Source organism: Sander lucioperca, chromosome 14 (assembly GCF_008315115.2).
Source record: "Sander lucioperca isolate FBNREF2018 chromosome 14, SLUC_FBN_1.2, whole genome shotgun sequence".
NCBI lineage: Eukaryota > Metazoa > Chordata > Actinopteri > Perciformes > Percidae > Sander > Sander lucioperca.
In genome coordinates, this window is record NC_050186.1 from 12835601 (window position 1) to 12847995 (window position 12395).

The 12395-nt window shown below is 39.1% G+C and overlaps 1 protein-coding gene across 2 annotated transcripts; it reads left to right on the forward strand.

Annotated features, from left to right (window-relative positions):
- Positions 1 to 2602: 2602 nt before the first annotated feature.
- On the forward strand, positions 2603 to 12395 carry bcl7a (BAF chromatin remodeling complex subunit BCL7A). Of its 2 annotated transcripts, XR_004895042.1 has the most exons (7): positions 2605 to 2806; positions 5019 to 5100; positions 5364 to 5460; positions 7068 to 7217; positions 8471 to 8574; positions 9747 to 10928; positions 11335 to 12395. XR_004895042.1 is itself a non-coding variant. In XM_031301252.2 (6 exons), the coding sequence occupies exons 1-6, from the start codon at positions 2715 to 2717 to the stop codon at positions 9819 to 9821; spliced, it is 600 nt and encodes a 199-aa protein (XP_031157112.1). In that variant the 5' UTR covers positions 2603 to 2714; the 3' UTR covers positions 9822 to 11126. The 2 variants fall into 2 exon arrangements, 1 of the variants encoding a protein (XP_031157112.1); XM_031301252.2 differs by lacking the exon at positions 11335 to 12395 and having other exon boundaries at positions 2603 to 2806; positions 9747 to 11126.

Consider the following 12395-nt stretch of genomic DNA (forward strand, 5'->3'; position numbering starts at 1 on the left):
TGAGCTTTGATGGATTTTGATGGTCAGATTACATCTAAAATAGTGTATACTTGTGATTTTTGTAAACACTTATTTATGTATGTATTTTTTCATATTCCTTACACTTATTTATTTCGGAAGTTTTATGCAACTATCAATACGAAAAGGGATATAAAGGAGTTAAAATGAGCACAACCTTCAATATACAGTATACCGCAGTTAAATGCAACATACACATATGTATTACAATTTAAATAAATAAATCTATAAGTGTCTGTATATCAGTGTAATCCTGTCTGATATTTTGGGCTTTTGAGGAAAAGCTCAGAGACCGTCCAAAATGGAGGTTTTTACCCTAGTTAGTATGAACGTCCTTATACATCACAATCAGATTTATTTATTGGCCAAGTATACTTACATACACAAGGAATTTGACTTCGGTAGGTGTTAACTCTCTATACCAGTGGTTCTCAAACTTTTTTCAATATTGTACCCGCTCTGCCAAGTACCCCGGGGTACTAGCGCAAAACATTTTTGGTAGAAAAAAAAGTCTATATAAAGAGGTACAATACAGCGCCGGCAGTGATAGATTCACTAAACACCAACCTTTTTTAAGCAAAAACATTAAAATGGTACATTTCAAATGTTTAGACTCCATCACTTAATTCATTCTTTATCGTAGTATAATTATTTTAGGAATTATGCATGACATATTTTTTAATTAGCATTTTTGCAAACATTTCACGTATCCCCTGCAGTCCTCCAAAGTACCCCTAGGGGTACACGCACCCCCATTTGAGAAACACTGCTCTATACATTCAACAAATAGTAATATAGACACATACTGTACAACAGAGACAACAATATACATACAGGCACATATCAACATAATATACAAAAATACAAATAAGACATAATATCAAGACAAGTACACGTGGAGTGGGATGTAGAGTGCAAAAAGTAATTGTGCAAAGTAGAGTGCAAGATGCATACTGGAATGATAAGTATGTAATGTGTAGAGAAGTGGGTGAGTGGCCAAAGTGGGGATGACCCCACTTATCAGTACACTGAACTACATTTTAATATTTTGTTGTGGACAATTGTGAGATTTTGGTCATGTTGGCAGTCGATAGAAAGGCCAGGGGTCACAAAATATGTTAGGATTCATCCTCTGAGAACCTTGAATATTTAAACGAATGTTTATTTGACTGAAATCTGGCTGTTTTTCTAGAGATAAGGACCTCGTGATAAGATTTTGACTGAGGTGCATTACAAATAATCATACCAACATTTAAAGAGAGGCGGAGGCAAAGTCAGAAACCTTTTTGTTTTGTTTATAAAACTATGTTTTGATGACATGTTTCCAGTGGTGCAATGTAACCAAGTACATTTACTCATGAACTGTATTTAAGTACATTTGAAGGTACTTGTACTTTACTTGAGTCTTTTCTTTTCATTCCACTTTATACTTCTTCTCCGCTACATTTCAGAGAGAAATACTGTACTTTTTACTCCACTACATTCATCTGACAGCTTGCGTTACTTTACAAATTCAGATTTGCACACAAAACACATGTAGTTTATAAAACTTGATATTTTATTATAAATTAAACTACCCAAAAATATTACGGTTTTCAAGTCCAGCTGAAATGATTAAACAGTTGATTGACACAACTGTTTAGATCGTTTCCAGTTTCTAAAATGTGAGGATTTCTCTGCATTGAGTACTTTTACTTCCTGATGATACTTACATGCTTTTACTTAAGTAGTATTTTCAATGCAGGACTTTTACTTGTTACAGAGTATTTTCACAGTGTGATATTAGTACTTTACCTGAGTAAAGGATCTGAAAACTTCTTCCACTACTGCATGTTTCCCATCCTGTATTTTAGCATTTAGCAAATTCTACAATACATCTTGTGATCTCCTTCAAGGGTATACGGGGAAATATTGCACTTTTACTCCACTACATTTAGTTAGGCCTACTGCTTTTCAGATTAAGAGTTCTTCATACAAAACATATGAAGAATTTATAAAATATGATATATTGTTATGAATTAAATTGGGATTTCAATTGGTAATTTCAAGGATTCACTTTGGACTGGGCCATTTTTCTCTATTTTTTCAAACCAAACGATCAATCGATTAATGGAGAAAATAATCAGCGGATTAATCCAGAATAAAAATAATCACTAGTTAATAACTAAAAATTAGCTCCAGCTCAACCAACTCCAACAGTAAAATCCTGTTTTTACATGAATGCATGAGTAATAATAATCTAATGATATAATATACAATAGTAGAACAGTCACTTACAGCGCCAATAATACTCTAAACCTAGTATACGTATACATACATTTACATTAATAACATTTACAATGAAGGACTTTTACTTTTTACAATGCGGTATGCCTATGAGTACTTTTACTTAAGTAAAAGATCAGAGTACTTCCTCCGGCACTTCTCTACATTCAGCTGACAGATCCCCAAGTTTAAAACCAAACTTCTATTAGTTTTTAGTTGTTTTAAAGTTGGCCGCAGCCTCTTTGTTCTCCTGCACACACAGCAGGGAGACAGATCTGTCTTCATAGTGCAGCTGCAGCCAGCACCCACCTTCCCCTCTCTCCCTCTGCTCTATCAGCCCGCGCAGGCGCAGTAGCTTCTCTGTGCGCTCTACTGTTTGCATTGTGTCTGAACTGCCGGCGAGCTTTAAAAATATTATACCCACCGCGGCAATGTCGGGCAGGTCAGTCCGAGCTGAGACCCGGAGCAGGGCGAAAGATGACATCAAAAGGGTTATGGCCGCAATTGAGAAAGTACGAAAATGGTAAGAGGGAAAGGAAAAAAAAACGTGCTTCGTTATCTAACACGAGAAAGGCTTCGGCTTGTTGGGGGAGGAGAGGGAAGGAGACGGAGTGAGTGATGAAATTGAAAGAAAAGGATGATTTTTGAACGGGGATTCACGGCAGATGTACTTGCAGCTCAGGTGCACCGGGGCGCACTAGTGCTGTGCACCGCCTCAGCCCGTCCCCGTCGTCTGGCTGCTTTTATATCAGACATACAACATGTTCTCGTTTTCTCTTCACGGCAAACCCAGAAGCCATTTCGATGCAGTCACATGAAGCCATTGCTGTTTGAGCTTGACGCTCAGGATGTGGTGTTTTTCGGACCGAAACCTCCAATAACTGTTGACTTGGAAACAATTTGACGACGGCGCTCTTGAGTCAGAGTAGTTTAGTCCGTCTGGAGTTTTAAATTAAGCGCTTTGAGTCACCCTTTGGGTCTGATAGAGAAGGAGGCACGGTGGGGGTTGGGAGAGGGAAGTAGGCTAACAGTAGTGCATGGCTGAACACGTAGTGACTCAGTCCAAACGTTTACACAAGGACACTTTTATACACATATAACTGTTCAAATATACACACATTTATGTCGGGAGTGTGTTGTTTTTGTGTAATTTAGATGTGTAACCCCGCCCGGTGGCAGAATTTATGTGGTGTGTGTTATTTATTTTGGGTAGTTTAATCAAACGTCCCCAGGTCAAAGTAGTAGAAGTTGGTGGTTTCAAAATAACGTTAATTTATTGATTTTCTTTTCTTCTTTTTTTATTTAAAAAGAAAACCCATTGTGATACTGAATATTAAACTACAAATATACCTTCTTTTTTTTTTTAAATTAATTTTATTTATTTATTTCGGGTGTTTTTGTTTTCTGTTGCTGTAACAGTTACTTCATGTTACACGGACTTGTACATTGTTACTCAAGTACTGTCAGTCTTAAAATAATTGTACTTTACTTGAGTATTTCCATTTCTTACTACTTTATACATAAACTTCACTTTTCAGAGCAAAATGTTGTAATTTTCACTACTACATTTAACAGCTGTAACGTTAGTTTCTTTCCAGATTGCACAAATACTTTGAAAAATATAAATATTTAATGAATAACGTTATATATGAAATATAAAGTGTTGTTCGCCTTATCCCAACTGACTTAATGCTACTTTCACACTGATATAGCAGTGATACAATATTATATTCAATAGTAATAGAGGATTTTACTGATTTATGAGTACTTTGATACTTAAAATACATTTAGATAATATTTTCAATGCAGGACTTTAACTTAAGTAACTGAATACTTTCTCCACCACCGCTTTGAGATTAAACAGTCTTACCTTTCTTACATTTTATTGATCAAACAATTGACCAATCAATTGAGCAGTAAGTTGATTCATTGATTATTAGATCAACATAAAAAATAATCGGCAACTATGTGATAGTTAAGCAAAAAAACTAGAACAAAATAAGACAAACATGTTAAATTAAGCTGTGGGAAATTGTGACTGACATTTCTTTACTAATTTCTAACGTAATAGGGCTGCAGCTAACAATTGTTTTCATAATCATGTAATTCCCCCAATGATCTACTCAGTTAATCAATTTGGTTTTATAACATGTCAGAAAACATTCCTAAAGCCCAAGATGATGTCTTTAAAAGTATTGGCTCTGCTGCAGTGATTGTATTGAGAGACATAACGAGCCTTTGGGATTCAGTAGTGATTTTAGAGTCTTTTTTACTATTGACACCATATGTTCCCTGCTGTGTTAATCACAATATTTCCATTCACAGACAGATATTAAGTCATTTATTTAGCAGAAATGCCAATTTCTTAGTAGCTCCAGCCTCTAAAATAAGGATAATTTGCAGTTCTCTTGTTTTTTTTAAAAATCATTTTAAACTTTTAATATCTTTGGGCTGTTGGTCGGGGGGAGGGAAACGAATAATTTCACGGTGTAATAATTGGCTCTGGGAAATTGAGATGGCCATTTTTAACTATTGTCTGACATTCTTAAGACTAAATGGTTAATTCAAAAACAATTGGTTGCAGTACCTTTTTTTAAACTTGTATAACTTTAATAGCCTTGTTTTTTTTGTAATATTTAGACAGCATAATTTATATAATTAGGACAGTTCTTTGTGTCTAAACTGTTTGGGGACTCTGAGCCTTTGAGTCAGCTTGTTTTTTCGCTCCTTCACAGGGAGAAGAAATGGGTGACGGTTGGAGACACGTCCCTTCGCATCTACAAGTGGGTGCCAGTGACGGAGCCCAAATCAGACGACGTGAGTTCAGCCTCTTTAAATGATGTTAAATGTTAACAGTAAACCCCAAAACGCACCATGTAACCTAATGGTTTTTAACAGGTACTTTATATGAAATACTGAAGACGAAAAGAAAAGCTTTGGCCTTTAATTTCAAGGGCAAACTATTCTTTTTTTCCCATGACCTTTCTAGACTCCACCATTTTTGTTTTCGTTGGTTCGTACATCCCAGTATTACATGTTAAATGTTTAGTTTGAACACTGTACTTTTTCTCTCATTGTAGAAGAACAAAAATAAGAAGAAGGGTAAAGATGAGAAATACGGCTCTGAGTTGACGACTCCAGAGAACAGCTCCTCTCCAGGGATGATGGACATGCATGGTACGTACGGAGAGCCTTAAAGGACATGGCGGGCGATATTCTGTATATTTCTTATTGTCAGATCAACTCTTTCGGACCTCTCTACTCTCTCTGAGACTCTCTGCCATAAGCCCATTGGTTCCTACTGAAGACATACATCTTTAAAAACAAATTTATAGTTATGTGTATATTTTAATGCTCAGTTATTCCTGATTTCAGTAATTAGTTTCTATCAAACTAATAGTAGTAAATAGACATGTGACACACACACACACACTACTTGTTATGAGATACATTCACTGTTGGTTTTGGTCTTTTTGTGGGATTTGTTGACAGTGAGGAAGGTAGAGCTGGCCAATATATCGATATTATATCGATATATCGTGATATGAGACTAGATATCGACTTAGATTTTGGATATTGTAATATGGCATAATTGTTTTCCTGGTTTTAAAGGCTGCATTACAGTAAAGTGATGTACTTTTCTGAACTTACCAGACTGATGTAACTGTTCTATTATTTGCCTTTACCCACTTAGTTATTATATCCACATTACTGATGATTATTTATCTAAAATCTCATTGTGTAAATATTTTGTGAAAGCACCAATAGTCAACACTACAATATCGTTGCGGTATCGATATCGAGGTATTTGGTCAAAAATATCGTGATATTTGATTTTCTCCATATCGCCCAGCTCTAGAGGAAGGTATAGAATATTACATTACATGTCATTTAGCTGACGCTTTTATCCAAAGCGACTTCCAATTAAGTGCGTTCAACCCTGAAGGTGCAAACTCCAGACAACAAGTAGTAAGTGCAAGTACATCAGCTTTAAATAAGCAAAACTACAAAGAGCCATATGAAAGTGCAGCTTCAAGAAATATATATAATGTTTATCCGAGGTATAGTCGGAAGAGATGTGTTTTTAGTCTTCGGCGGAAGATGTGTAGGCTTTCGGCCATCCTGATGTCAATAATGAATTCATTCCACCATTTAGGAGCCAGGACAGCAAACAGTTGAGTGATTAGTTCTCCCTCGCTGTGAGGAGGCAGCGAGCAGGTTGGCTGATGCAGAGCGGAGCGGGCGGGTTGGTGGTTTCTGATGTTTGACCATGTCCTGGATGTAAGCTGGGGCTGATCCGTTCTTGGCCCTGTATGCCAGTACTAGTGTCTTGAAGCGGATGCAGGCAGCGGTTGGTAACCAGTGAAGAGAGCGGAGGAGTGGTGGGGTGTGGGAGAACTTAGAATAACACCAGACTTGTATTTTAGACCATCTACAGGGAGAGGAATCATTCAGGGACTCCTTTTTCGAAATGCAGCCACATCCTTCATTTAGAAATACCGTAAGATGTTGCACTTAAAACTGTTTGTTTTGGCTTTCTGAAACCTGCAGATACCCTGTTATCACCTAACAACAGGGTATATACATTTTGAGGGATTTCTTACCCAGACGTGAGGGGTTTTATGCATCTTTTATGAAAAATTCCGCACTAATGTCACACAAATTCATGTAATGGAATACAAAACGATAAAAAAGGGGGTATGTTTTGTGTATGAGATCAATGTTTGACAATCCCACAATGACAAAAACCAACTAAAGTGACTCCGTCTCTCCCTCTTTTCTAGATGACAACAGCAACCAGAGCTCCATCGCCGACTCGTCCCCGGTGAAACAGGAAAACAGTTGTAGCACCAGCCCGGCCCCAGAGCCCGCCGCCACGTCTCACCGCGAGAGCAGCGAGGCCAAGACTGACCAGAGCCCGGACAGCAAGAGGGGTCAGACACACGCGCACACACACACACACACACACACACACACACACACACACACACCTAACATCACCAAAGATCTCCTCACTGTCATTCTTTCTAACTCAGCGGACAGCTCGCTGGTGGTAGTGTAGCAGTACGGTTGATCAGATGGAGCCATTTCCTGTTTTTGTTTTTCCCGCCCTAATCTCGTCTCTGTCTCGTAACGTCAGGACCAGCGACTTCACACAAAGAAGGAAAAAAAAAAAAAAAAAGACCGCTTCCTCATAGTTAAATACAACTTTCAACGGCTTCTCTGTCTTCCCCCAAAAGCCCCTTTCAGACGTGGACCTCTTTATATTAATCTGTCCCATGTCTAGATAAGCAGCAATCTTACTAGCTTGGAATCTACTAACATTTCCATAACCCTTTTAACGTGGCACGAGTCCGAACCGAATGCTGTCAAATTAACGTAAAGGCTCAATTATCATCTCTTGTACACCAAAATAGTAAAAACAGCATTACAAATAAATCATGAAACACTGCAAATGGGGCAGTTTAAAGTTTTTTTTAAGGTAGATTGTCAATTCTCAGATTGTTTAAGTACTGATTGCTTCAGGATCTAACTTGAAATTTTATTTGCATCCAGTTTGATCTTTGATTAGTTTCTTTCTTAAAGCGTAACTCTCGCCAAACTGCAACCTAGGGTCTTTTTGTGAATGTACCCGAGTCAAACTTTCGTTTAAAAGCATATTTAGGACGAAAGCGCCACTTTTAAGATTTACCGTATTTTCGTTTTTCGGTCAAATGGCCTTTTGAATGGGAGTGCCAGGGGCCTCAAAATAGCTATTTTTAAAACACTAAGAAGGCTCGACACAACATGAGACTTTGCTCCAAGTATCACCAGGGGCTCTACACCTTAACGAAAGCATTGACAACATTGTTTGTGTACCCAGAGTTCACTAAAAAAGGTTTTGAACAACTCACCGTAGGTCTTGTTGTTTCCGGCTGCTACCACCTCGGCAGTCGAAAACGAGTCGATATCAAAACAAGTAGCCACAGATTTAGGATATCCCTTGTGCACCGGTGTAGTTAAGGTGTAAACCCTAACTGTGCAGTTACTTCCCACCGCCACACTGTGTCATTAAAGGGTCAGAAAACAAGTGTCTGCAGCTACAGCACATCGTCTACCATGTTCATTGTTCAGTCCTCCTCTATGTTTACTGCCAGACGAAGAAATGTGCTCCTGTTCTGATTTGGTGACGTGTTACAATCCTCAGGTAAGACCACACCTTCATCAGAGACCTCAGAGAGAGGACAAAGTGCCAAGAGAGACAGCCTGTCCTCGGGGGAGAAGGACTCCACAGACAGCAAAGCCACTCAGGTACGATCACGCCTTCAACGAGACCCACGACACATTAGTTTGGTTGTCCAAGTTGTGAATATTTAAACGATCAGTTCAGCCAATTTACGGGGGAAAAAACCACCCACATTTTCTAACTTATCTTTAATGGGATCTAGCCATGCAGGTACTCTCGGTTTTATGTGTCCACGTTGTGACATATGAATACTTTGTTTTCTTTGAACCCCCAGTTAGCTTCCACAAAGAGTTTGTAGCCTTAAATGTTATTAAAAAACGTGCTGTATCAGTGGAACAAGAAATAGCAACAAACTCAAAACAGTGAAATACAAGCCCAAAAACAAAATGACATCTATGTGCCATTCATAAGTTGTTGTTGAAGTGACTTTAAAAAAAATAATTGGATTTTATGTGGGATTAAAAAGGTGTTTTAAAAAGTCTTAAATTGAACTTGATGAACTCTGCAGAAACCCGAATCAGCAGGAGAGGGAGTTAGATTTTTAAGTGGCATGGGGCACGTGCCAGTGGCATGTACTTCCGGTACTTCCGTATGCCAATTGCGTGTGAATTGACGCCGTAGCGAGTAGTATGAAACGGCGAAAATCCGTTTAGGTATGTTGGTCGGGGTGGAGGATGGGTAGAACAGAGGACTTTCACCCAGGAGAGCGGGGATCGAGTCCCGCGTGTAACTTTGTGTCCCGCGATTGATATTTCCTTTTCACGTTTGTTGTTTTCCTAACCCTAACCCCGTTTCTTCTTTTCCTAAACCCAACCGTTTCTTCTTTTCCTGAACGCAACCCGCGTGTCTCGAGCCTCGCGATAAGACGCCACGTGGCTTTAGAAAGTGCCACGTATATTTTAACGAAATCTTACGTTATAAGTTATATTTTACGTTTTACGGTGAAGAACTAAGTTATATTGCAACATTAGTTATATTTTTCGTCTTACGGTGAAGAACTAAGTTATATTGTAACGTTATAACTTATATTTTACGTCTTACGGTGAGGAACACGCCACTTCCGGTGGCACATGCCACTTCAAAATCTAACTCCGCAGATCAGCAGATACAGTTTGTCTTGAAAATATAGATGTCCTCGTTGGTTTAAGAGTTGAGCTTGTACATACTGCGGACTCGTTGTCACATGAAGAAGTGCATATGATTTGTAAAGACTATTTTCCATGTGTTTTTCTTGTAGGACCTAGAGGAGGAGGCCCCGCCCAGCAAGAAAAGCAAATCGGAGTCCTCGTCTCAGGACTTTGAAGAGAGTTAAATGTTTGGGGCTGAGTCATCCCTCTCCTCCCTCTCCTCCCTCCTCCTCCTCCCTCCATTAACTCTAGATAATTTAGGGCTAATGGATGCACCGGCTCTCCTCTCACTCCCCCACCTCCCCTTCTCGATACCAAAGGGAGAATGGACGTCCATCTCTCTCCCCCCCACCCCACCTTTGCCCTAACACTCCTCTGCCACAGAGGGAGAATGGATATTACCTCTATTCACTGGTCCCCTCCGTGCTTCCTTCCAGTTCTACACTTTTTTTCACGAATGCCAAGAGAAGCTCTGAACCCGGGCTGCAATCCCCTCCATGACCAGGGGCGGCGCCGTCCGCCGAGCCCCGCCACCGAGCCCCGCCACCGCCAGGCCAGGCGACAAACACTGACCTGCATCTGTGACTAAAAAGAGTTAACACTGGGGATCTGAGATTAGGACGAGGTTGATCACCGGGCGCTGCTCTGAGACCGTTTTTTAAAAACGTTTTACTGCTAACGGTTTAGCTCTAAAGAGGCTAACCTGGTCTCAGACCAGCGGCTGCGGGGGGAACCTCCACCCTAAGACCACGTCACTTCAATCCTCCCGATCCGCCTCCTGTTAGATCTAATGTTCGACATTTGTTTAGGAAACGTTTTTAGGGTTTTTTTCTCAGGAGGGTCAATGCACTGTTATGGTATGTCACAATCGATCACAGATAGATTTGCTGCTGTAGTGAAAGTCTTTTTTCTCTATCCATGAAAAGTTCTCCATTCACATGTTGTCGTTTGTTTTTTTTTTAAAGTGAGTTAGTTTGTGGTTTTTGTAGACTAAGAAGAAGATGGTACTGGTCAAGATAAACTCTTGGATAAGTAGTGAAGACGGGCGTAGGTAGCGTAGATCATGAAGGTGTGCCTTGAGTTGCCACGATTAAATACACATTTTAGTTCAAGCCGGTTTTGGATTACAATTTTGGTGCCATGTTATTGTTTTTTTTAATGCCTTATAATCATCACTAATTAGTCTTTTCCAATATGTATATTCAACTACAACACTTGTTTTATATTTGAAGGAATTGTTTGACATTTTGGGAGGTATTTTCTCTCTTACCGAGAGGATGGATCTCGTGTCTGTGCGTTGAATACGAAGCTAGAGCCAGGAGACCGTTAGCTTAAGTTAGCATAGCATAAAGACTGGAAACAACTAGCCTGGAACCCCCCATAAAACGGCTACTAATTGTTTTTATATGGATTAGATGTAATGTTTTAATTAGTGAGCTGTAGAGGGGATTTAGCTCACTTATTAACACGTTGCTTAATTTGTGTAAAACGAAAAAAAAAGAGAAATATTGCGGCTTTTTACATGGTTTATGTGCCGTAATTTTTTCTTAGGCCGGAGCAACATTAAACAAGATATAACGTGCTAATTAGTGAGAACCGGGTTAGCCGTTTCCTGCTGTTTCCAGGCTTGATGCTAAGCTAACCATCACCTGGCTGGTAGCTTCATATTTTCTGTACCGACATGAAAATGGGATCAAGTTTCCCCCCCCCCCCCCCCCCAAAATGTGGAACTCTCCCTTTTTCAAACAGTTGGAGACTGGAATTTGAACACTACCCAGAAGAACTTTTAGTTTTATCTTCTGAACATTTTAACATTTGCAAACCTCATAATTCAGAGTTCCCGGTCGCTGGTCTGTGTCGACTTCAGGGGGCGTATTTTTTCCCCCCTCCCTCTAAAGTAGAAACGGACCAGTTACAGGGAACTGGTTTTCCCGTCTGGTCCGCCATCATGACTTGTATTTAATCACTTCTCATCTCTGTGTGTCACTACTTATCTTTGGCAGAGGGGTCCAGTCTTTTAGCTGAAGCATTGGTTCTAATCCTCCTTCAAGGTGCTGTCTTTTGGCTAAATCTATACACGTGTGGCATCAAGCTCTCGGTTTTGTGCAGATCTGTGCAATTTACTTGAACTCCTATATAGTGTGGATTCAGACCTGTGACCTCTTAATGTTCAGCCTCACACATGTAAGATTTAGTTTCATTAATATTTACTCGTGAATATGGATTGGAATCAATTGAAAACTCTGCAAACCAATGACTTCATGACATAACAGGGGCTATAAGAAGTACTTTATGACGCAGAATTACTTGATCAGATTTCAACAAATCAGCATTCACATGGATGGAGAGAAAAGAAAAAAAAAAAAAAAAAAAATGGTCTCAGTTTAGAGGATGGATTAGCATATACCTCATTCCCAGTCCAGCAGCGCTGGAACTTAAAATGCTATTGTATTGACATTAACAGTTATAAACAGCATTATGTACACTCAGTTTAAAAACAAAAGATCTCACTTATGTTGTAGCTTTCACCTGATTGAGCCGATTGCTTATAGTTTGCTCATAACTGTTTAAAAAAAAAAAGAGAGAAAAAAAAGTGAGATATAAAATCCTGTATGTTTTTTTCTTTCCTAGGGACCATTTTGTTTTACTTTAGATCTTGTACAGATTTATGGTTTGGTTTGACTTATTTATTCCATCAGTAGTGCTTGGTTTTTATCATGTCCAATGGTTTTGTTTTCTTAATAAAATTCACAAAAGTT